At 39.5% G+C, this 21,175-nt stretch overlaps 1 protein-coding gene across 4 annotated transcripts in view; it reads left to right on the top strand.

Moving 5' to 3' along the window:
• CTTNBP2NL (CTTNBP2 N-terminal like) overlaps positions 1 to 21,175 on the top strand; it is a 79,328-nt gene that overhangs the window by 19,825 nt on the left and 38,328 nt on the right. For all 4 annotated transcript variants that reach the window (XM_069090366.1, XM_069090364.1, XM_069090367.1 and 1 more), the window contains one exon: positions 10,977 to 11,084. In XM_069090366.1, the coding sequence (XP_068946467.1) occupies positions 10,986 to 11,084 (99 nt within the window). In that variant the 5' untranslated portion in view covers positions 10,977 to 10,985. The remainder of the gene's footprint in view (positions 1 to 10,976; positions 11,085 to 21,175) is intronic.

Genomic DNA, 21,175 nt, shown 5'->3' with positions numbered 1-21,175 from the left:
ATGGGAGGTGACTGTAGCAGCAAGCACCCCAAGCGTCCTCAGGGTTTGCTGCCACCACAGGTTCTTGGATCTGCTTTGATAAAGGACAGCAACTCAAAATGGGTTAACAAGCTTACTTTAATCAGTCAAACATGTATCATTTACCTAGTTCAGGGGAAAGAGGTCAGCACCCCGAACTTCAAAGTGTACAGGCAGAATTATTAAGACAGAAACAGATCAAGTAGACAGCTTTCCAAACTGTCCAGCCATTACATCCATACCCAATCAACATCTGGGTTTTTCAAAGCCGGGGGGGCTCTGGACAACGGCTTCCCAGAATCCAGATCAAATCACAGAACACTTCTCAAAGTGAGCCCCAAAACAACGCTACACATCAGGGCTGATATAGCCTTCTCCTGGCTCAGAGAATGTAACAACCTTATTGACCCACTGGCCAATCAAAAAGTATCTACTGAAAAACAAGCCTCCCTCCCCAGGCTTCTGGTGCACTTTAGCCTAGGGGCAGGGAAGATCTTCCAAATTTACATTCCCATGTCAGTGACCTTATCTGATGAGCCACCAGGGGAGGTGATTTTGATCACTCGGACTGAGACTCATCTATACTTATACCACCCCCATCTGGTAATCTGGAAAAAACAGGGAATCTACTTCCACTCAGACCTGTCTGACTAAAACTCTGCAGATGGGAATTCACCAGTTCACTCAGACTAGAATTTCTTTACCTTTTGATCAAATCTAAGGTTTTCCTGTTGTGTAAGCTTCACCCAGGAATTCTTGTCATTCATTTCATTATCAGCCGCGTACATCAAAGGCTGTCTGAATAGCCTATGGGGGTTGATTTCTGAATGAAGAAATAGAAGGAGGAAAACCTTAGTCCTAATTCAATAATTGGTTATTAATACAAGAAAGAAATAATCCTTTCACTCTGTCATCCCAGAGTGGAGGCTTGCACTCTTTTTGCCTCTGGATAACAGCAGGCTACAGTCCTCCCACTGGAAGGCTTCCAGCTTGTTTGCCTGAGTGGAGTCTTGTTTCTTATTGCTTGTGGGTTTCCCTCTAGCTTTTGGGGTGGTTCTGGGGTGCAGTAAGTCACTCGCTGAAGTTGCTCATTGAATTTCCTCATCATTATATCTGATGTCTTTTTTAGGTTGTTGGAACAAGAGTGTAGGAGCTCCTGAGTCAGCCATCTTAGCCTCTCTTTAGTCTGTTACTGCCATCTCCTCCACCCCACAAGAAGGGAGATATTACCTCAGTTTCTACCAGATATTCAAAACAAAGATGTCATGGAAAACAGACCTCTCCTAGTCCTTGATGAACACTAAAAAGGCAGACTATGGCAGCTACAGCTCATCCTTAGCCAGAGAGAAGGGCTCTTATCTTTTTCATTTCATTTTCACATTCTACTTGTTGTGTCCTTCTTTATCCCCCACTTCCTGGAACATTTTCGATATTATATGACCTAAAACTTCTAATTCTCAGTCATTCATGTATCTGTGGCTAGAAAAATGGCAACATGGCCTTGTCATTTTCTTTCATTACATCACCACCTTCTCTTGAAGCCTTGTACTATTCTCCTTCTATTCCTTGAGGCCGCGTTCAAATCCTACCTTTGAAGCTTACTGGCCTTCTGTCCCTGGCCAAGTCACTTAGATGCCGTGTCTCTCAGGCAACTCCTTAGGACTTATGGGATAAGATGTAGATGGTTTGTAGTCCTTGTCAGTGGAGGCACTTCTCATATCAGGATTTCCTCACACAAAATTTTAGCCTTTCTTACCGGACCATGGCACTCTTGTTTTCATCTTCAATTACCTGTCCTCTTATATCTCTTCTACTAGTCTTTACAATCTGAATTTGTCAGCGAGCTACCTTTTCTGCTTGTTCAAACATTTTGTTCTTTTTAGACAACTTGAGCTTTTCTCCTTACATTCTAATTTGGAGAACCTTCCAACCCCCTCGAGTCACCTGTTGGAGCATCTCCAGATGTAGAATCCTACCAGTGTAATTTCTGAAGTCTTTAACTACTCTATGAAGAGCAGACTGGGATATCCTCTTCCCTTTTTTGTCCCTCACTGTCTTAACCACGTGCCAGACATTGGGGATACGAAGAGAAAGACTAGCCCCTCCCTGCTAGGAGAATACATATTCTTACATAAAACTATGACCAACTAAGAGAAGTGACTGATTCTTAGCTAAGTCAAACACATCCTGATGGCAACTATGTTTTCTTTTTCTTCTTGACATTCCTTTTAGATTATTAGATATATACTTTCAAATGTATATTACTTTAGGTTGATTTTTAAGTACATACCTGAAATTAAAATTCCAGTTTGTAGGCTATTAGGATTAAATACTTTTTTTTAATTTAAGACACAATTTTGTTTTCATATACTTTGTTATGAAAACAAAAAAACAAGTATAGAATTTGGCACTTCACATTTATAAATAAATAACTGGGGGTGGTTGGTGACTCATCAGCATCATTCAAAACTGAGAAGTTGAGAGTGGGTTTTTTTGAGGGGATATTTTTTGGGTTATTTTTTTTTCATAAGAATTTTCCATACACTAATTTGGCAGGCTCAAGGTTCCCTTGTAGCTATGGTATTTTGCTTCCTGGGCACATCACACAGAGTCATGGTCATTCAAACAAAATTATATTTGTCTAATTCAAGGTACAACATCTGTCCTGGTTCATTTTTATTTAGATTTTAAAGTATTTTTTAATGGCAGTGGTTATCTTAAAGTCAGAATGGTTTTAAAAACAATTCCTACCTGACTATACTTGTAAAAAGGAAAATAATCTTTCAATCAGTCATTAAATATTTATTAAGCACCCACTGTTCACTAGGCTCTGTATGCTGGGGATACAAAAATCCCCCAAAAGACAGTCCCTGCCCTCAAAGAACTTATAATCTAATAGAGGTGATAACAAACAAACATATATATATGTGTGTGTGTGTGTGTGTGTGTGTGTGTGCGTGCATGTATATATACATATATATATATATGATGAACAGAAAATAATTAACAGAGAGAAAGCACTGGAATTACATAGAAAAACTTGATGTAGATGGCTTTTTCATGGAGGTTAAGTCACAAAGGGTAGAAGAGAAATAGGATGATAACTGGCATGAAAGTATCATATTTAACATTCTATTTCTGCTTAGAGGTCTGGTTGATTTCTTATTTCTTGTCAGTATTAAGACTGATTTTCCAAATGGAATTAGAAAGAATGAAATCTGACATTTATCAGATTTCCAAATTTTGTTTGGTATAGTTTTGTGGACAGTCAAATTATTTGAAGTGTTGAACATTCCTATAACCATGCTGAAAGCCTTTTAAAAAATAACTCATTTTCCCTTGAATTTGAACCAAAACCACATGAGCTTACATTTCCCCTTTAGGAGCTTTTGTTTTGTTTTAAGCCATAAGGCTTTGCCAGTTATTAGGTCTAGCACCAAGCCAAGAATATCATTGCTGTCCTGAAAATTCCATTTTATATCTTTACTATTTTTTCATTTATAGTTAAACAGGACATAAATTTTAATGTAGAGCTATAATAGGTTCATATTAGAGTCAAATATATAGTGTTCTGTAAAGTTATAAAACCCATACTTTTGAAATTAAATTCTTAGTTTCATTTTGTATAAAGGGAGAGGAACTAGAAAAAATGCAATACAAGCCTGATGATTCTTGAGTTTACACTGTATTCCTTTAAGAAGTCTGTTTCTTAACCAGTTAGAACCATTTAGTGGTGGAATAGAGAAGGCAGAGAGGTAGTATGTACCTCCTCATTGGAGGGCTTCCAGCAAAGACTGAGGGACCACTTGGCAACTGTGTTATAGAGGGAATCTTGTAAATCAAGAGGGAATCTCTTTACAACACAGAATTTTTGTAATTCTTCCTATGTTATATTTCTATTATTTTCTTCTTACACATACTAAGACCAAATTATTTCACTCTAAGTTATAGCAGAGTGTTCCAGATGTTGAAACTTGTGTTCATAAGGGTTCTCCATGGTACACAGATAACAAGAAGTAAGATTATTGCTGCCCTTGTCCTTCTACAAAGATTATTATTCTTTCTGGCTTAAGGAAGCACTGGTTTATGACTCAGTGACCCTGGAGATTGTAACAAATGTACTTCTTCCTTTCATAAAAGTAAAAATGAAATAGCTTTGATATTTTTAAAATAATATTTTGTTTATTTTTATTTTACATCATTCATTTCCACAAAATTTTGAGTTACAAATTTTCTCCCCATCTTTCCCCTACCCACCACCCCAAAACAGGGATCCCACTATATACCCCCTCCCCCAATCTGCTGTCTCCTATATCCTCCCCCATCCCTCCTCCAACTTTCTAGTAGGGCAAGATGGATCTCCATACCCCAGTGCCTGTATATTTCCCAGTTGCATATAAAAAAAAAATAATAATTTTTTTAAGCATTTGATTTTACAACTTTGAATTCCAGATTCTTTCCCTTCCTCCCTCATCACCCACCCTTTCTGGGAAGATAAGCAATTCAATATAGTTTGTGCATGTGTAGTTATGCAAAACATGGATGTACTGTGAAATACTGACTATATTTCCCTCCATCCTATCCCACCCCGCACTTGTTCTGTTCTCTACTTTAACCTTGTCCCTTTTCAAAAGTGTGTACTTCTAACTACCCTCCCCCCTAACCTGCCCTCCCCTCCATTATCCTCCCTCTCATACCCTTTCCCCCTACTCTCCAGTAGGGCAAGATACCCAATTTAGTGTGTATGTCATTCCCTCCCTAAGCCAAATTCAATGGGAGTAAGGTTGACCCATTCCCTTTTGCCTTCCTGTTCTTCCCCTCCATTGTAACAGTTATCCCTTGCCTCTTCTATGTGAGATAATTTACCCCATTCTGTCTCTTCCCATCTCCTCTCATATTCCTCTCTCATCTCTCAATTTCACCTTTTAAATATCATCCCTTCCTATTGAATTGATCCTGTACCCTCTCACACACTCACACACACACACATATATATATATATATTCAGATGCACATATACCCTCCTATATAGACATATATATGTATGTATACATGCATATATATATGCACACATTTATTTTCCCTTCAACTATCCTCATACTGAGAAGTTTCATAAGTTACAATTATTGTTTTTCCATGTAGGCATGTAAATATTTCAACTTTGATAAGTTCCTTATGATTTCTTTTTCCTGTTTACCTTCTCATGCTTTTCTTGCATTTGAATGTCAAATTTTCTTTTCAACTCTGGTTTTTTTTTTTCATCAAGAATGCTTGAAAGTCCTCTACTTCATTGAATGACCATATTTTCCCTTGAAACATTATACTCAGTTTTGCTGGGTAGGTGATTTTTAGTTTTAATCCTAGCTCCTTTGACCTCCACAATATCATTCCAAGCCCTTCGATCCCTCAGTGTAGAAGCTGCCAGATCCTGAGTTATCCTGATTGTGTTTCCACAATATTCAAATTGTTTGTTCCTGGCTGCTTATAATATTCTCTCCTTGATCTGGGAATTCTGGAACCTGGCTATAATATTCCTAGGAGTTTTCTTTTTGGGATCTTTTTCAGGAGGTGATCGGTGGATTCTTTCAACCTCTATTTTGCCTTCTGGTTCTAAAACATCAGGGCAATTTTCCTTGAGAATTTCTTGGAGGATGATTTCTAGGTTCTTTTTTTGGTCATGGCTTTCAGGTAGTCCAATAATTTTTAAATTATCTCTCTTGGATCTATTTTCCAGATCAGTGGTTTTTCCAATGAGATATTTCACATTGCCTTCTATTTTTTCATTTATTTGGATCTGTTTAAGTATCTTGATTTCTTATAAAGTCATTAGCTTCTATTTGCTGCAGTCTAATTCTGAAGGAATTATTCTCTTCATTGAGCTTGTAAAATTCTTTTTGCATCAGGCAAATTTGGCTTTTTAAGGCATTCTTCTCCTCATTGGCTTTTTGGGCCTCTTTTGCCATTTGAGTTAATCTACTTTATAAGGTGTTATTTTCTTCAGTCAGGTTGTTGACTTTCTTTTCATGATTTTCTTGCATCATTCTCATTTCTCTTCCCAATTTTTCCTCCACTTCTCTTACTTGATTTTCAAAATCCTTTGTGAGTTCCTCCATGGCTTGTAAGTAGCTCATATTTTTCTTGGAAGCTTTTGGTGCAGGAGTTCTGACGTCATCGTCTTCCTCCCGTTCCATGTATTGATCCTTTTTGTCCCCAAAAAAGGAATCTAAAGTTGGATTGCTGTGCTTGATTTACTTCCTTTGCTTGCTCATGTTGCCACTCAATTACTTGACTTTTGAGCTCTTTGTCACAGTAGAACTCTGCTTCCAGAGGGGAGGGCTTTGTCCCAAATCGCTGGAGTTTTTGTAGCTGCCAGAGCTATTAGGAGGGCACTGTCTCTGCAGTCCCCAAAAACTCTGGCTCACTGGTCACACACCCCAGGACCTCCACCCAAGTCCAGATCCAGATCCAAGCAGGTTAAAGCAAGAGCGATTGCCCTCTGAAAGTTCCCTTGGCCACCCTACGATCTGCAGGCTGGGAGCTCTGAAGCAGACACATGTAGGCGGCTGCACCTCTACCACTTCTAGCTCCAGGGGCAGAGGCTGGACCCACTCCTCCTTCCCCCCCCCCCCCAGTTCCAACAGAGTCCTATACTGACCTCTCACTTTTTCTTAGGCATTTATGGGTTAATAATTCTGGAAACCACCACAGCTGCTGGTCATCTACTCTCCTGAAGTCTGAGCAGAGGCTGGTTGGGGCCACCCTGCCCTAAAACTGCAGGCTCATGCGGGGCTGGGCTCAGCTTCCAGTGCCGGCCTACTGGGCTGCCTTCAGAGGGAGTTTTGTTTCTCTCTGTCACTTTGTGGGTTCTGCAGCTCTAAAATTTGTTTAGAGTCATATTTTGTAGGTATTTGAGGTGATTATGGGGGAAGCTCACAGAGTTTTCCTGCTTCTATGCTGCCATCTTGACTCTGCCCCCTAGGTTTGATATTTTATGATGGGAGTTACTTCTTTATAAATTCTGGACTCTGGCAAATAATGTTTCATTCATATGTAACTGAATGATAGCTTTTAGAGCTGGAAGAGATCTTAAGAGTTCATCATTACCCCACTAATTTTAAAGATAAGGAAAATGAGGTCCTAAGGGGTTGGTTGACATGCCCAGGGTAGTCACAGAGCCTAGACCAGTATCCAGATTCCCCAACTTCCAGTCCATTGACTGCCACCTTCCAGTTAAAGGTATTTGTAGAAGATAGAATAGTAACTTACATTACATACTGCTTTACCTTTTATAATGCACATTCCTCTCAACCCTCGGAACTAAGTACTGTAATGGGTATTATTATCTTCATTTTACAGATTAAGAAATTAAACTCAGAGAGTCTGAGTTACTTGTCCATACTCACAGGTTTAAACATAGATTTTTCTCCTAAGTCCAGTCTCATTTGATAATGGTCAGTTCATGTAGAAATCTTTCATTACCAGATATGTTCCTGCTATCTTAGTACTTATATAGCCAATTGATGGGCATGTAGTGATTGTTCCATAAATCCATTCTTAAGTATGAGACCCAGCCTCTTCCCTCTTAGACTTTATGATATTGTTGGTAAAATAAGACATATCCATATATATATAAAAGTTAGATAGTGATGGCTCCAGGACTGGTTCAGTGTTTTACTATGTTCAATGTAGATTGCTTCCAGTCCTTTCCATATGTGATTTTTATCCACACAAAAATCATTGGAAGCTCATTCCTAGGTTCATAGAGCTCATCTTCCCCAGTCTTATTATGATTTCCTTAGGAGTCACCATAATGGCCCCCACCCCAGTTCTGCCACATACTAGCTGTGTGGCTGTGGACCACCCATCTGAATATCAGGGTCATCATCTATTAAGGGGAAATGCTTTTTATTTTGGTTTTGGGGTTTTTTTGCTTTGTTTTTGGAGGGGGGAGGGCAGAGCAATTGGGGTTAAGTGACTTGCCAAAGGTCACATGGCTAGTAAGTGTTAAGTGTCTGAGATCGGATTTGAACTCAGGTCCTCCTGACTCCAGGGGCTGGTGGTCTATTCACTGTGCCACCTAGCTGCCCCAGGGAAATCATTTTTAAAACCCCAAGTTTATAGATAAGAAACTCAGAGAGGCTTTAGTGACTTGTCTAAGACCACATGTCTAATTGCAGCCAAGCGAGTACTTGGGCCAGACCTTTTGATTTCCAATTCCATTGCTCCCAATTTGTTGGGAGTCTGTTCCTGTGGTAAAACTTCTCCTGATGCACTATATTATCTAGTATAGTCTCGTAGCATAAGATTCTTCATTTCTTACAAATTCTACAGAGAATTGATACTTTATTTGTTCATTTTCTCCTCAATCTAATGTCAAAAGTCATATTAAGGAGTCCATGAATCTTTTGTGAACCTCTTAAAGGCACATCAGAATGCAGTTGTGTGTGGATTACTGAAGCATATGTGAACAAGTAATATTGTATTGCAGTTTAAAGCAAATTATTATGGGAGAGCCAATTAAGAATTGAAAAAGGAGAGCAAAGGGAAAAAGACAGAGTTTACACTTCTACCTCCTCAAGTAAATTATCTGACCTAAAGAAAGCCCTTCACGGAGTGTATTGCAGTCTGTGTGTAGTTTGTGGGAAATGAGTCTGTAGAAAGTATCAAATGTATGCTATACAAGATGCCACTCAGCACATTTCAAAAGGTTAATAAGTCAAATAAATGGGATTGGTCATAGAAAGTCACTTGAAAGCATAAGCATCATGTATTTATTTATGCCTATGATTAAGTCTTTGTTGCTATGTCCAATTTTATAATAGAATATTTGGCAGCTGCCCCAAGTAGACAGTTTGAAAAAGTGGATAAAAGAGGTGGCCCTTCTTGCCAAGGCCACTCCTACATGCATCTTTGATCATATCCTTCCCATTTTCTCCAGCAGGTTGACTCCTTTACCATCCCCACTCTTTAATAATCGGTCTCTCCCCACTTCCTGAGTTTTTTTTTTTTCCCAGCGACCTACAAATATGCCCCATTCTTAAAAACCCTCACTTGAACCTACCATCCCTCCTAGCAATTGTCCTTCATCTCTCCTGCACTTCTGAGCTAACCTCCCTGAAAAATCTTTCTATACTCAGTGCCTTCATTTCCTGTTCTAAACCCTTTATCATCTGAGTCCTGATCACCGCATTCAACTGAAACTGCTCTCTCCAAAGTAACCGTCTCTTAATTGCCAAATCTAAAGGCCCTTTCTCAATCCTTATCCCTCTTGACCTCCCCTCTTGACCTCTCTGAATTCATTGACCTTCTCCTGGATACTCTTTACTCTAAGTTTCTATTCTGATGCCCGCTCTTCATCATCCTCCAACCTGTCTGAATATTCTTTCTTAGTCTCCTTTGCTGGATATCCATCTGTATCATGCCCACTACCTTTGGGTGTCCCCAAGGCTCTATCCTGAGTCCTCTTCTCATTTCTCTTTATAGTCTCTTACTTAACAATCTCATCAGCTCCTGGTGGCTCAGTTTCTGTGCAGATGATTCCTAGATATGCCTATCCAGCACTAGTCTCTTCCCTCAGCTCCAGTCCTGAATCACTTATTGTATGATGTCTTATTGATCACTTATTGGACCTTTCAAAATTGGGCATGTCCCAGAGGCATCTCAGACTCTGAATGAACAAAACTGAGCTCATCATCTTCCTCCCAAACCTGTCCTCCTAGTCACCGGGTCTCACCACCTCAGAATCATCTCAACTCCTCACTCCCCCCATATAGCCAGTCATTTAGCAGATCTTGTCATTTCTTCCTTAACATCTTCATTCTTTTCTCTTTATTCACACAGACCCCACCCCAATTCAGGTCCTCATTGCCTCTTATCTGGATTTATTGTAGTAGCCTCATAATTGATCTTCTTTCCTAAGTCTCTTCCAACTCCAAACTGCTGCCAAAATGATTTTGCCACAGTTTAGGTCTGACTTCCCTCCTCAATATACTTCTGTGGCTCCCTTTACTCCTGGGACTAAATGTAAAGCCCTTTGTTTGGCATTTAAAATTCTTCACAACCTGAACTTTTCCTTCCTTTCTTATATTCTTCTTATATTCTTATATTCTACTGCCCTCACGGCACTGTGTGATCTAGCCTTACAGACCTACCTGCTGTTGCTTGCACATGGCCACTCCACCTCCCATCTGTATTTGTATTTGCTGTACCCTGTACTTGGAATGCTCTCCTTCCTCACCTCTACCTCTTAGAATCCTGGCTTTCTTCAAGATTAAGCTCAAGCACTGCCTTCTGCAGGAGGCTTTCCCTTTCTCTCTAAGGTTTGTCTTCTCTCTACCTTGTATGTATCTTTCGTGTATCTATGTATGTACATTTTATCTTCATTAAAATGCAGACTTCTTAAGGACAGGGATATTTTTGTTTTGTTTTGTGTTGGGTTTTTTTGTTTGTCTAGCATTTAGTACAATGTGTGGCACATAGTAAGAAGTTTTAAAATGCTTTTTGATTGATTGTTTGAAAAGAAGTATTTGCCCTTTGTGTTTTTGTTAGGGTATTTGGCTCCATTTAACATCTACTACCCAATTACCATCACTAGAGTTTCATCATATCCAGATACTGCTTAAAATTAATAGGCCATTAAAACAGAACTTTAAAAACATCACCTCTAAAAAGAGATTTTAGTGTCTACCCAGATCCTCAAAGATGTGTATCTGTATATATTTTAGGGAGGAAAAAAAATTTTTAATTGTCACTGTAAGCAGTTTTGGATTCTTGAAGAAAGTACATTTTTTCCTCTATTACCTTATAGTCTTTGATTAAAACCAGAAACCATTCATTGCTATTTCCAAACTAAATGTACTATTTCCCCCTTAAAGCATTTTATGACATCATTGTTGTTCTTTTAGGGTTTTTTTTTTCAACCATGCTGTTGATTGCCCTAATAGTTGTTTTTATTTTAGGAATTCAGGATGAATCTGGAAAAACTCAGCAAGCCGGAACTCCTGACCCTCTTCAGCATTCTAGAAGGCGAGCTAGAAGCAAGGGATCTCGTCATTGAAGCTTTAAAGGTATGATTTGAGCACTGAAGGGAAGGGCATGGTTCTTTCTTCCCTGCTGGTCCAGTGATAGTGATCTACTTAACCCAAATATCTATGTGCTACAGAGCCCCCAGTGAAGTTGGTGATGGGGAAGTGGGACACATGGCCATCTCTGGGATGTGACTGCAAGAACCCCCACCTCTTTCTTAACCTATTTGACGCCTAATTTCTGAAAGTTTATCCTAGAGCTTTATTCCTTTATTTAAAACTTTGATCCCCACTAAAAAGCCCTCTGCACCTGGAAGGAGACAATACTTCATTCTGTTATTAGTCATTGATGTCCTGTCAGTGAGTGTTGTTTGGATATTTTTTGAGCCCATGTTTCAATAATACTAAGTAGAAGGGCTAAGTGAATGAGATGATTACTGAAGGGCAAGTGGGTACAGGGAAAAGCAATAAATCAAGGAAAAGTTAAAAAGGAAAATAAGATAAAGATGCTAAAAACAAACTTTCTAATTTGTGTTATGCCTAGCCCTACCAGTGTCCTTTACAGGGGAAGGGGAGGAGGGAATAAGCATTATTTAGCACCTACTATGTGCTGGACAGTGCACTATGCACTTTATAAATATTTTATCTCATTTGATTCTCACAACAACACTGGGAGGCAGGTGCTGTTTTTTACAATTTACACCCATTTTACACTTGAGGAAACTGAGTCATACCGAGGTTAAGTGAATTGCCTAAGGACACACAACTGGTAAGTGCCAGGTCTTCCTAGTTCCAGCCCCAGTGCTTTATCCATTGTGCCACCAGCCGCCTATTGGTACAATTTTTTTTTTAAGTAAGTTAGTTCACTTCAGCACTTAGGAGAAAGAGTTAGCTTTATAGTCCACGGTCCTGCTGAGTTTGGATTCTAGAATCCACTCCTTTGGCTTTCATCTCCAGTACAGAGTGTCACAGACTTAGGCCAGGAAGAGAAAACTGGAGGTGAGGCCACATTATTTGCACACAGTTACATTTGTATATGTGGCAGAGCTAGCATTTGAACCCGGGTCCTCTGACTCAGAATCTTAGATTCCCTTCCAGTTCTGAATTGTGTGAAATCTATAATGACTTAGACTTTTAAGTGATTATTAAAAGCTATATGAAAATCAGGCCGTCACAATACTGTAATTAATTTTCATATAGCCAAAATCATTCTCATTAAGTGAAAGTGCGTTTCTATCAGTCTTTCACATACATTCACCTCTCACTGTCCTTTCAAAGATACTTTATAGCAATGGAAATCTTTCCCTCTCGCCTGAGTAGAGAACACTGGCCATTCCATATGAGACCACTCCCAAAGCAGTAGTGTTTCTTTTCCCGAACCTTCCTCTTCAGCCTCCTCCCCAATACTAGATACTTCAGGGTTAAGGGCTGAAGCTTAGCCATGGTTAGATAATCCTTTCCTGGATTACTTTAAAATTACAAGCCTGATAAAAGTAAAATCCACCTTGATACTTCTATATTTTGATATATTTGGAGTGAGTTGTTAATTTGTGGCTTTTGAGACTGGGTGGAAATGCCTATAGGCAGTTATTATTGCAAGTCTAAAAGCTTAATAGTGATTCTGGGAGTAATTTCAATGCAATTAGATAGATGCCTTTCAGTGTTGCTAATTATTGCAAAATATTGCTCCCTCTTTATTTTCACTTTTTTTTGTATAATTGTGTTTTTATAGAAATCCATCTTAATTTCATTTCTGTACCAGTTCATGCAGCAATGTCTTCATTGGTGGCACTTTTGTTAGAGTAATTCATCAATTTTAGAAAACTGTCCTGTTTCTCTTCTTTCTCTGCCTCCATCTACCTTCAGTTGTGTTTCCCATGACTTCACTTTGAATTATATTAATGAGTTTTCATTTGATCCATGCCATTATTTTTAATAATATATAATAGCTAACATTTATATAGCGCTTACTAGGTACCACCCAGCACGCTAAGTGCTTTACAATTTTTATCTCATCTGATCTTCACAACAACCCTGGGAAGGAGGTGCTTTTATTCCCTTCATTTTACAGATGAGGAAACTGAGGCAAACAGAATTAAATGACTTGCCCAGAGTCTAAGACCTGATTTGAACTCTGGCATTCCTGACTCCAGGCCCGACTCCCTCCACTGCATCACCAGCTGCCCCAGTTACATGCACTGACCCTCCCTAGACAGTCATTATCGACTACAGCCTGGATTGCATCTATTGGGAAGGGCACTGAGCCTGGAGAACTGGTTTCCAGTTCTGTGCTCTGCTTCCATGTCCCACCATGCCCTAGACACTCCCAGGCAAGCCCTCCCCCCTTTGTGGGCTGGGCTTCTTTTGTAAAATGAACTCTTTTAGGCTGTAGGACCCTTCCAGTCCACGTGGCCCAAAGGCAAGCATGCAACCCACTATTCTCTTTCTATCCTATCCTTCTGCTCTCCCTCCACACAAGGTGCCTCACAAAGCACTTTGTACCCAGTGAGCACTTAATCAGTGTTTCTGATTCACTGATACCTGGCCAAAGCTTTATTTAGAAAGGCAACTTAGGACACACCTACCATGTTCTGCTTCCCTCTGGGCCAGCTCACCCAGGATGCACTAAACTACCTCCATCCCACTGCCACCTGATTCCATCCCACTCCTTTCTCTGCCACCCTCCCATTCAATCCATCTCCACTGTCACTGTTTTTCTTCCAGGGCAACATGGTTAGTGGCGGGATCAGCAGTGAGTTAGAGGAAAAAGGGATGGAGGGGGCTAAGATTTTGTCTCTCAAATTCATCCTCAGCTGGAGGTGCTGTTCAGTTCCAGGAGCCAGCACTGGTGGCTTGGAACCTGGGGGGGGGGGGTTCTGAGCACTAGAGCAGAGGTTCCTGCTCCTTCTCTACCACCTCTCTTCCCCCAACCCAGGCCTAAACTGGGACTTGTTTACCTATTTCTCCATAAAACACATCGTTATAGAAAGTGGGTTAAGCTCAAGTATATTACATGTTAAGTAGGTTTATGCAGCCTAGCCTAGCAACCTAACCACTATTTATAACATTATTTCTGTTGCAAAACTGAAATCTTATTTCAAACAACTAAATTGCAAATGAACTTTTCCATGGCAGTCTCCTGAAGTTGTGGCCACTTTCATTTAGGCAGTATAAAGGATGAGTTTGCTTCTATGAAAACTCTCCCCACAGAATCTCTTGTTTTGCATCACTTCACAAGTATATAACTGAACCTAAAAAGCCATGACAAATAAGAGTGTATCTGTCTACTTTCGATGGCTGCCGTAACACTTCAAGGCTTTACGAAGTGTTAAGTTTTACAGCCTGTTCTGGGTTGTTCCATTCCTTATCTTCTGGTTCTGTCATTAGATTAATAAGTTCAGTTGCTTACCACAAATGTTTTTCCAAAAGATTTGGAGTGGGGATAGGGGGTGTAGTACATGGATCCCGTTTTATTTACCGTAGGCAACGTCCAGCAAGTTGAAAAAACAACTAGAGAAGCAATAGCTATAATTAAGGGAACATTTTGCTCCAAGATCTCATTCAGTAGCGCACACAAGTGGTGTCTTTAGGCTGTGCATGCTGCCTGCAGGTGATAGCTTTATCTTCCCAGGCTTAAACTGTATTCACTAGAGGCAAAATGAATAGCTTTACCAGAAGAGGCACATCTTGAAACACTATTATTAGATAAAACAACGAACAACTGGATTCAAAGTTTCAGTCCCAGCAGAAAGACAACTGCCATACCAGAGTCTTTGAGCTGAAATGAGATCTGACTTAATTTTTTGCCATATTCATTCCTCAGTCCATTTCTACCAGTGTATTTGTTGAACTTCTCCAAATCTTTGTTGCTCTTTATTATTTTTTTTCTTGCTTGACATTCTCTTTAATTCATGAAGATTGCTTGCCAAAAATCCTTCTTCATCCTGCATATCTACAACTACATTTTCTTTCAGGAGGAGACCTTGGGATTTATTTTTTCCTCCTTACTTTCGACCTGATTTTTCCGAGTGTGGAATCTATTCCCCAGTTTGTCTTCCAACTCTGAACAAAACCAGTGTTAGAGACCAGACTGTTCTGTTGATTCTAGATGAATAATGAGCCACATTGGGAAGCTTGAATTTACCAGAGGCAGTCTATGAAGTTACCACAGCGTGCAAGCAGAACCCTCGCTACAAAGTTCCATTTGTAAAATGGCTTCATTCATTTCTCCAGCTTCCTGGGCAGTGCCAGATCTCATCCACCCTCCTTCCCTAACCCCTACAACTATGTTCTTTTTCTCTTCGAAATATAACAAAAATGTCCTTACTTTTCTGTTGCAGTTATCACTGCTTTGGCAGCTTTATTTGCACAAAACTAGAAAATTCCATAGTGTTCAAGTTTTCTCAGTGTTAAAGTCTTAACTGTTCCATTGGCCATGGGTTTTCTATCCATAACTGAACTGTCTGGAATTTCTCTTATAAAGAAGTATTATTCCATTTCGCAAGAGTTCATATTTTTTTAGGTCCTATTCATTTAAGTGTAACATCTCCCACTACAGGACCACCCACCACAAGAAATCTCACCGTTAGAGAAGTAGAACAGGAGGGAACTCAAAAAAGAGATGCCTTAACTTGTTGTATTAAATCCTGTTGAATCCAATAAATTATTTTCTACCACAGTCTGTGACACATGCTTGAGAGATAGATGAAGAAATTTCAGAGAAAGCAATCTTTTGAGGTCAAAAGAAGCAAGTGGACTTGACACTTTACAAAAATCACATCGAGTAGTTTCTTTTTACCTGCTTTAGTTGTGTGTTGTTTTCTGCACTCCTTAATTGTGATGCAGAACCTCTTTTGGAGTATATAAAGTGGTCTGTATACCAGTTAGCAATTCATTTAAGAGGAATCCCTTTGAACTGCTTCTCCAGCAGCACGCAGGAAAGTATTACAACCTCTGAAATGATGTTAATTAACATAAGCAGTGAATACCTGTACTCTAATGAATTAATAGTTATATGACCATTGCCTTTTTAAGTCAAAACTTAGTTGCTTTTGATCAATGGCTGGCCATTGCAAAATTTCTAAAGGAGGATAGGTACATGGTGGTGTTAGAAAAAAGTTAAGGTTTTAGACAAATGTTAAAATGAGTGTGAATATGTTTAAGAGTTAAAAATTAAGTTCAAGAGATCTGTATCAAAATAATACACCATGTGTTAATGTAGTTATAGTCTAAAATAACTTCAGTTCAGATTTTTGAGACAGTGCCAAAGAGACTACATACTCTTCTGTATCTGACAGCAAGAAATTTATCTTTGGAGTAGTTCTTGATTCATTCTTTTTCTATATCTTTCTGAATAATGATGATGGCTGACCTTTCACCTTATAGCTTGCAAAGTACTTTACAGGTTCAACAAGTAATATTAGCCCAATTTTACAGATGAGGGGATTAAAACATATAAAAAGTAAATGCCTTACCCAAGGTCACACATGAAATAAGTGGCCAGGATATGAACCCAGGTCTTCTGCCACAAACCCAGTGTTCTTTTCAGGATACCTCAAAAGAAATTTGAAGAATGATTTCAGAAACATTCACTCAAGAACTCTACAAATACAGCTATTGGAACAGAAGAATCTGAGAGACATTCCTTTATATTCATGAGCATGGTCTTCAGGCATAGATCTGGTGGTCACTGCTCTACCCAAAATGCCTACTCCATGAAGCAATACAGGTCCCTGCTTTGTTATCAGAGAATTTTTGAAGTTAGGTAACTGCTGGTGGGGTCAGAAACATTTCACTGGAATGCCCAGGCTTTTACTGGAGGGGCAGTTGTCATTCCTGTCATCTGTAAGGAAAGCTGGTACATTCAAATCTGGATTTATTTTAAAAATAATGAATTTTATGGCGAGAGCTTTCTTTTAAGAATCTTTGTGGTACAGTGGATAAAGAACCGTCCTTGGAATCAAGAAACCTGAGTTCTGAGGGGTGGAGTCAAGATGGTGGAGTAGGAGGAGGACCTTCACGGGGGTTCCGGCTTCCACCTTCCCCAATCCATGTAAAAAGGGACTCTGAACAAACAAACTTTGTAGCTGCAGAACCCACAAAATGACACAGAGAAGCTAACCTCCCACTGAGGACAGCCCGGCAGGCTGGCAGCAAGCGGCCAGCGCAGCACTCTGGGAGCTGAGCCCAGGTCTGTGTGAGAGGTTTTAGCCCCAGAGTGTGCCTGACCAACCACCGGCCAGAGGGACTCCAGATCACCAGCAGCTGTGGCCGTTTCCAGATTTTTCAACACATAGATGCAAAGGGCAAAGTGAGAGATCAGTGCAGTGTGGACTTTGGGACCAATAGTTGGGAGTGCGTCTGCTTCTGGCTGAGACTGGCTTCGGCACCACATTGCAGCTTCAGCTCCTGGCCTGCAGAGTGTGGGAGACCAAGTGACCAGTCTGAGGGGTAATCGCTCTTGCTTTAACCTGCTTGGATTTGGATTGCAGTCTAGGGTGGAGGTCCCTGGGGTGCATGACCAGCTTGCCAGAGGGTGTGGAGGCCTTAGAGAGGGCACCCAACTAATACCTCCAGCAGCTGAGAAAACCCCAGCATTTGGGAAGAAAGCTCCCCTCTCTGGTGGCAGAGTCCTACTGTGGCAAAAAGCCCAGGGGTCAAGTGACTGAGGGACGACATGAACAGGCAAAGGAAACAAAGCAGACAGAAGATTCCAACGTTAGACTCCTATTTTGGGGACAAAAAGGAGCAAAGCATGGAACAGAAGGAAGACAGTGAAGTCAGAACTCCTGCACCAAAAGCTTCTAAGGAAAATACAAGCTGGTTACAGGCCATAGAGGACCTTAAGAAGCAAATAAGAGAAGTGAAGGAAAAATTGGGAAGAGAAATGAGAACAATGCAAGAAAATTATGAAATGAGAGTCAACAGCCTGACTGAGGAAAATCACACCTTAAAAAACAGACTAACTCCAATTGCAAAAGAGGCTCAAAAAGGCAATGAGGAGAGGAATGCCTTAAAAAGCCGAATTTGCCAGATGGAAAAAGAATCTCAAAAGCTCAATGAGGAGAATCATTCCCCAAGATTTAGAATGGAGCAAAGGGAAGCTAGTGACTTTAAGAGAAATCAAGATGATGTTAAACAGATCCAAACAAATGAAAGAATAGAAGGCAATGTGAAATATCTCATTGGAAAAACCACTGACCTGGAAAATAGATCCCGGAGAGATAATTTTAAAATTATTGGACTACTTGAAAGCCATGATCAAAGAAAGAACCTAGAAATCATCCTCCAAGAAATTCTCAAGGAAAATTGCCCTGATGTTTTAGAACCAGAAGGCAAAATAGAGGTTGAAAGAATCCACCGATCACCTCCTGAAAAAGATCCCAAAAAGAAAACTCCTAGGAATATTATAGCCAGGTTCCAGAATTCCCAGATCAAGGAGAGAATATTACAAGCAGCCAGGAAGAAACAATTTGAATATTGTGGAAACACAATCAGAATAACCCAGGATCTGGCAGCTTCTACACTGAGGGATCGAAGGGCCTGGAATATGATATTCCGGAGGGCAGAGGAGCTGGGATTAAAACCAAGAATCACCTACCCAGCAAAACTGAGTATCATGTTTCAGGGGAAAATATGGTCATTCAGTGGAATAGAGGACTTTCAAGCATTCTTAATGAAAAAACCAGAGTTGAATAGAAAATTTGACGTTCAGATACAAGAAGCAAGAGAAGCTTGAGAAGGTAAAGAGGGAAAAGAAATCATAAGGAATTTATCAAAGTTGAACTATTAACATTCCTACTTGGAAAAACAATAATTGTAACTGATGAAATTTTTCTCAGTATCAAAATAGTTGAAGGGAGTAGGGAGGAAGGGGATGAGACTGGGAATGATGGAAGGGAGGGCAGGCTGTTGGGGAGGGAAGTTGGAAGCACTCACTTTTGGAAAGGGACGGGATCAAAGCAGAGAATAGAACAAGTGGGTGGTGGGATAGAAGGGAGGGAAATATAGTCAGTGTTTTACAATATATCTACTATGTTAATGTTTTGCATTAGCTACACAGTACAATCTATACTGAACTGCTTATCTTCCCAGTAAGGGTAGGTGACAGGGAGGAAGGGAATGAATCTGGAATTCAAACTTTTAAAATCAAATGTTTAAAATTATATTTATTTACATATATATATATATATGAGATTATTATTATTAATACTATCTCACATGTAATTGGGAAAGAAGATATACAGGCACTGGGGCATAGAGATCTACCATGCCCTGCTGGAAAAGTTGAAGGGAGTATGGGAGAAGATATGGGAGACAGATTGGAGGAGGGGATATCCTGTGGGACTGCTATTTTGGGGTGGTGGGTAGGGGAAAAACGGGGAGAAAGTTTGTAACTCAAAATCTGATGGAAATTAATGATGTAAATCAGAAGTTAATAAAGCATTTGAAAAATGAAAAAAAAAATAAAATCTTTCTTGCGCTCCTCCAATAAAAAAAAGAAAGAAAGAAACCTGAGTTCTGGTGCTGCCTGTGACACATACTAGCTGTGTGATCTTGGGCAAGTCAACCTCCTAGGTAACTCTGTTAGACTCTTACAGTACAGATGAGTTGCTGATCTGCAATGGTAGGAGGAGTTTCCATGCCCAGCTGTTCCATTCATGGATGAAATCATAGGTGCAGACCAAAAAAAAAAATTATACATGTACATATATACATGCTTACTGAAGGATTCACTATAGAGTTCCTTCATATAGCAAATTTCCAAGTAGATGTATAATGATAGGAATGTGCTCATGCAACCTTAAACCTGAAAGTGGATTGAGATCATCTAGCATACGTTTTTGGATTTATAAAACTTTGATTACAAATAACTTTTAAAAAACACAACAGTTGCAGGAAGCAACGTAATACACTGTTGTTCAATACAAGGTCTTGTACTTAGCGTTATCTTGCAGTAGTGTTGGTTTTGAGTTCACCCATCCACACTCTTATCTCCAGCCCTCTTTGTGGCCTATTAAAAGCACATAAACACAGATTCTACATTACATGTACATTGTGTGTGTGTGTGAGTGAGACAGCTGGCTTAGGGTTAAGGGTGCAGTCTGTGGCCATGAAACAGATGTTACAATAGATTTCTCTTTTTAAAAAACAGGAAATTCTGAGGACAGGGAGAAAGCTTTTTCAGTAGAATGTTTTTCTCTGGCCTTGTGTTGCCTAGAAGAGAACCTGAACCCCTTTCCTTTTCCAGGAGCAGCTGATCCTTCCAGCTGCAGTTTGCTGCTTGTTCCTAGAAGAGTGACTCTCTATGCCACATGGTTGATTTGGCTTCCATATTGGCAGGCAAGCAGACCCCTTATGAAGGCTGTTATGTTTGCTTGAAGAAAAAATTCACAAAATTGCTTAGTTTCAAGGTTGGAAAGTATTTGAGAAGTAGAAAATTTATGACTACATCTGAAGCAGGCATTTGAATCTTAGGCAGAAAGATTTTCAACTAATAATATATGTTTTAGATTTCCTTATTATTATTAATTATTTTAGATAGTCTTCATATTCCTTAATTCTAATCATTTGAGTTTGTCTTACTGAATAAGTAGATATACAATGTCTTTTAAAAATATTTTTCTATTAAATTTTGCTAAAATATTTTGTTAATAAACACAAAAGTGTAAAAAAAGTATACAGATCCTGTTTTGCCTTTGAGATGATTTCAGCATCCTTGATGTCTCCATTCCATTTTAATTATGTATAGTTTCTATCATAAAAAAGGCAAGCATCATCTGTTTAAGTACCTTTTATTAAAATACTGTTACATCTCTAAGTAACAGGAGTGATCTATCCATGACAAATAATTTAAAGGGTTGGTTTTTATACTGAAAGAATGAAACTATTTAAATTGATTTTTTAAAAAATAAATTATACCTAGAATCACAGAATATTAGCAGTAAAAGAGAGGACCTTACTGTTCATCTATTCCAACCCTCCAGTTTTTCATATGAGAAACCTGAGTCTTAGAGATATTAATAGGAAAGGAATTGGATGCAGGAAAAAGAATACAGGACATGAGTCAGAGGTTTGAGCTCAAGGCCCAGCTCCATCACACTAATTTACTCAGCAAGCATTTACTAAGTACC

Source organism: Petaurus breviceps, unplaced genomic scaffold (assembly GCF_028583685.1).
Source record: "Petaurus breviceps papuanus isolate PSGF00001 unplaced genomic scaffold, PetGlider_PUasm1.0 186, whole genome shotgun sequence".
NCBI lineage: Eukaryota > Metazoa > Chordata > Mammalia > Diprotodontia > Petauridae > Petaurus > Petaurus breviceps.
Note: the sequence above shows the minus strand (reverse complement) of the source record. Positions and strands in the feature narration are given on the sequence as shown.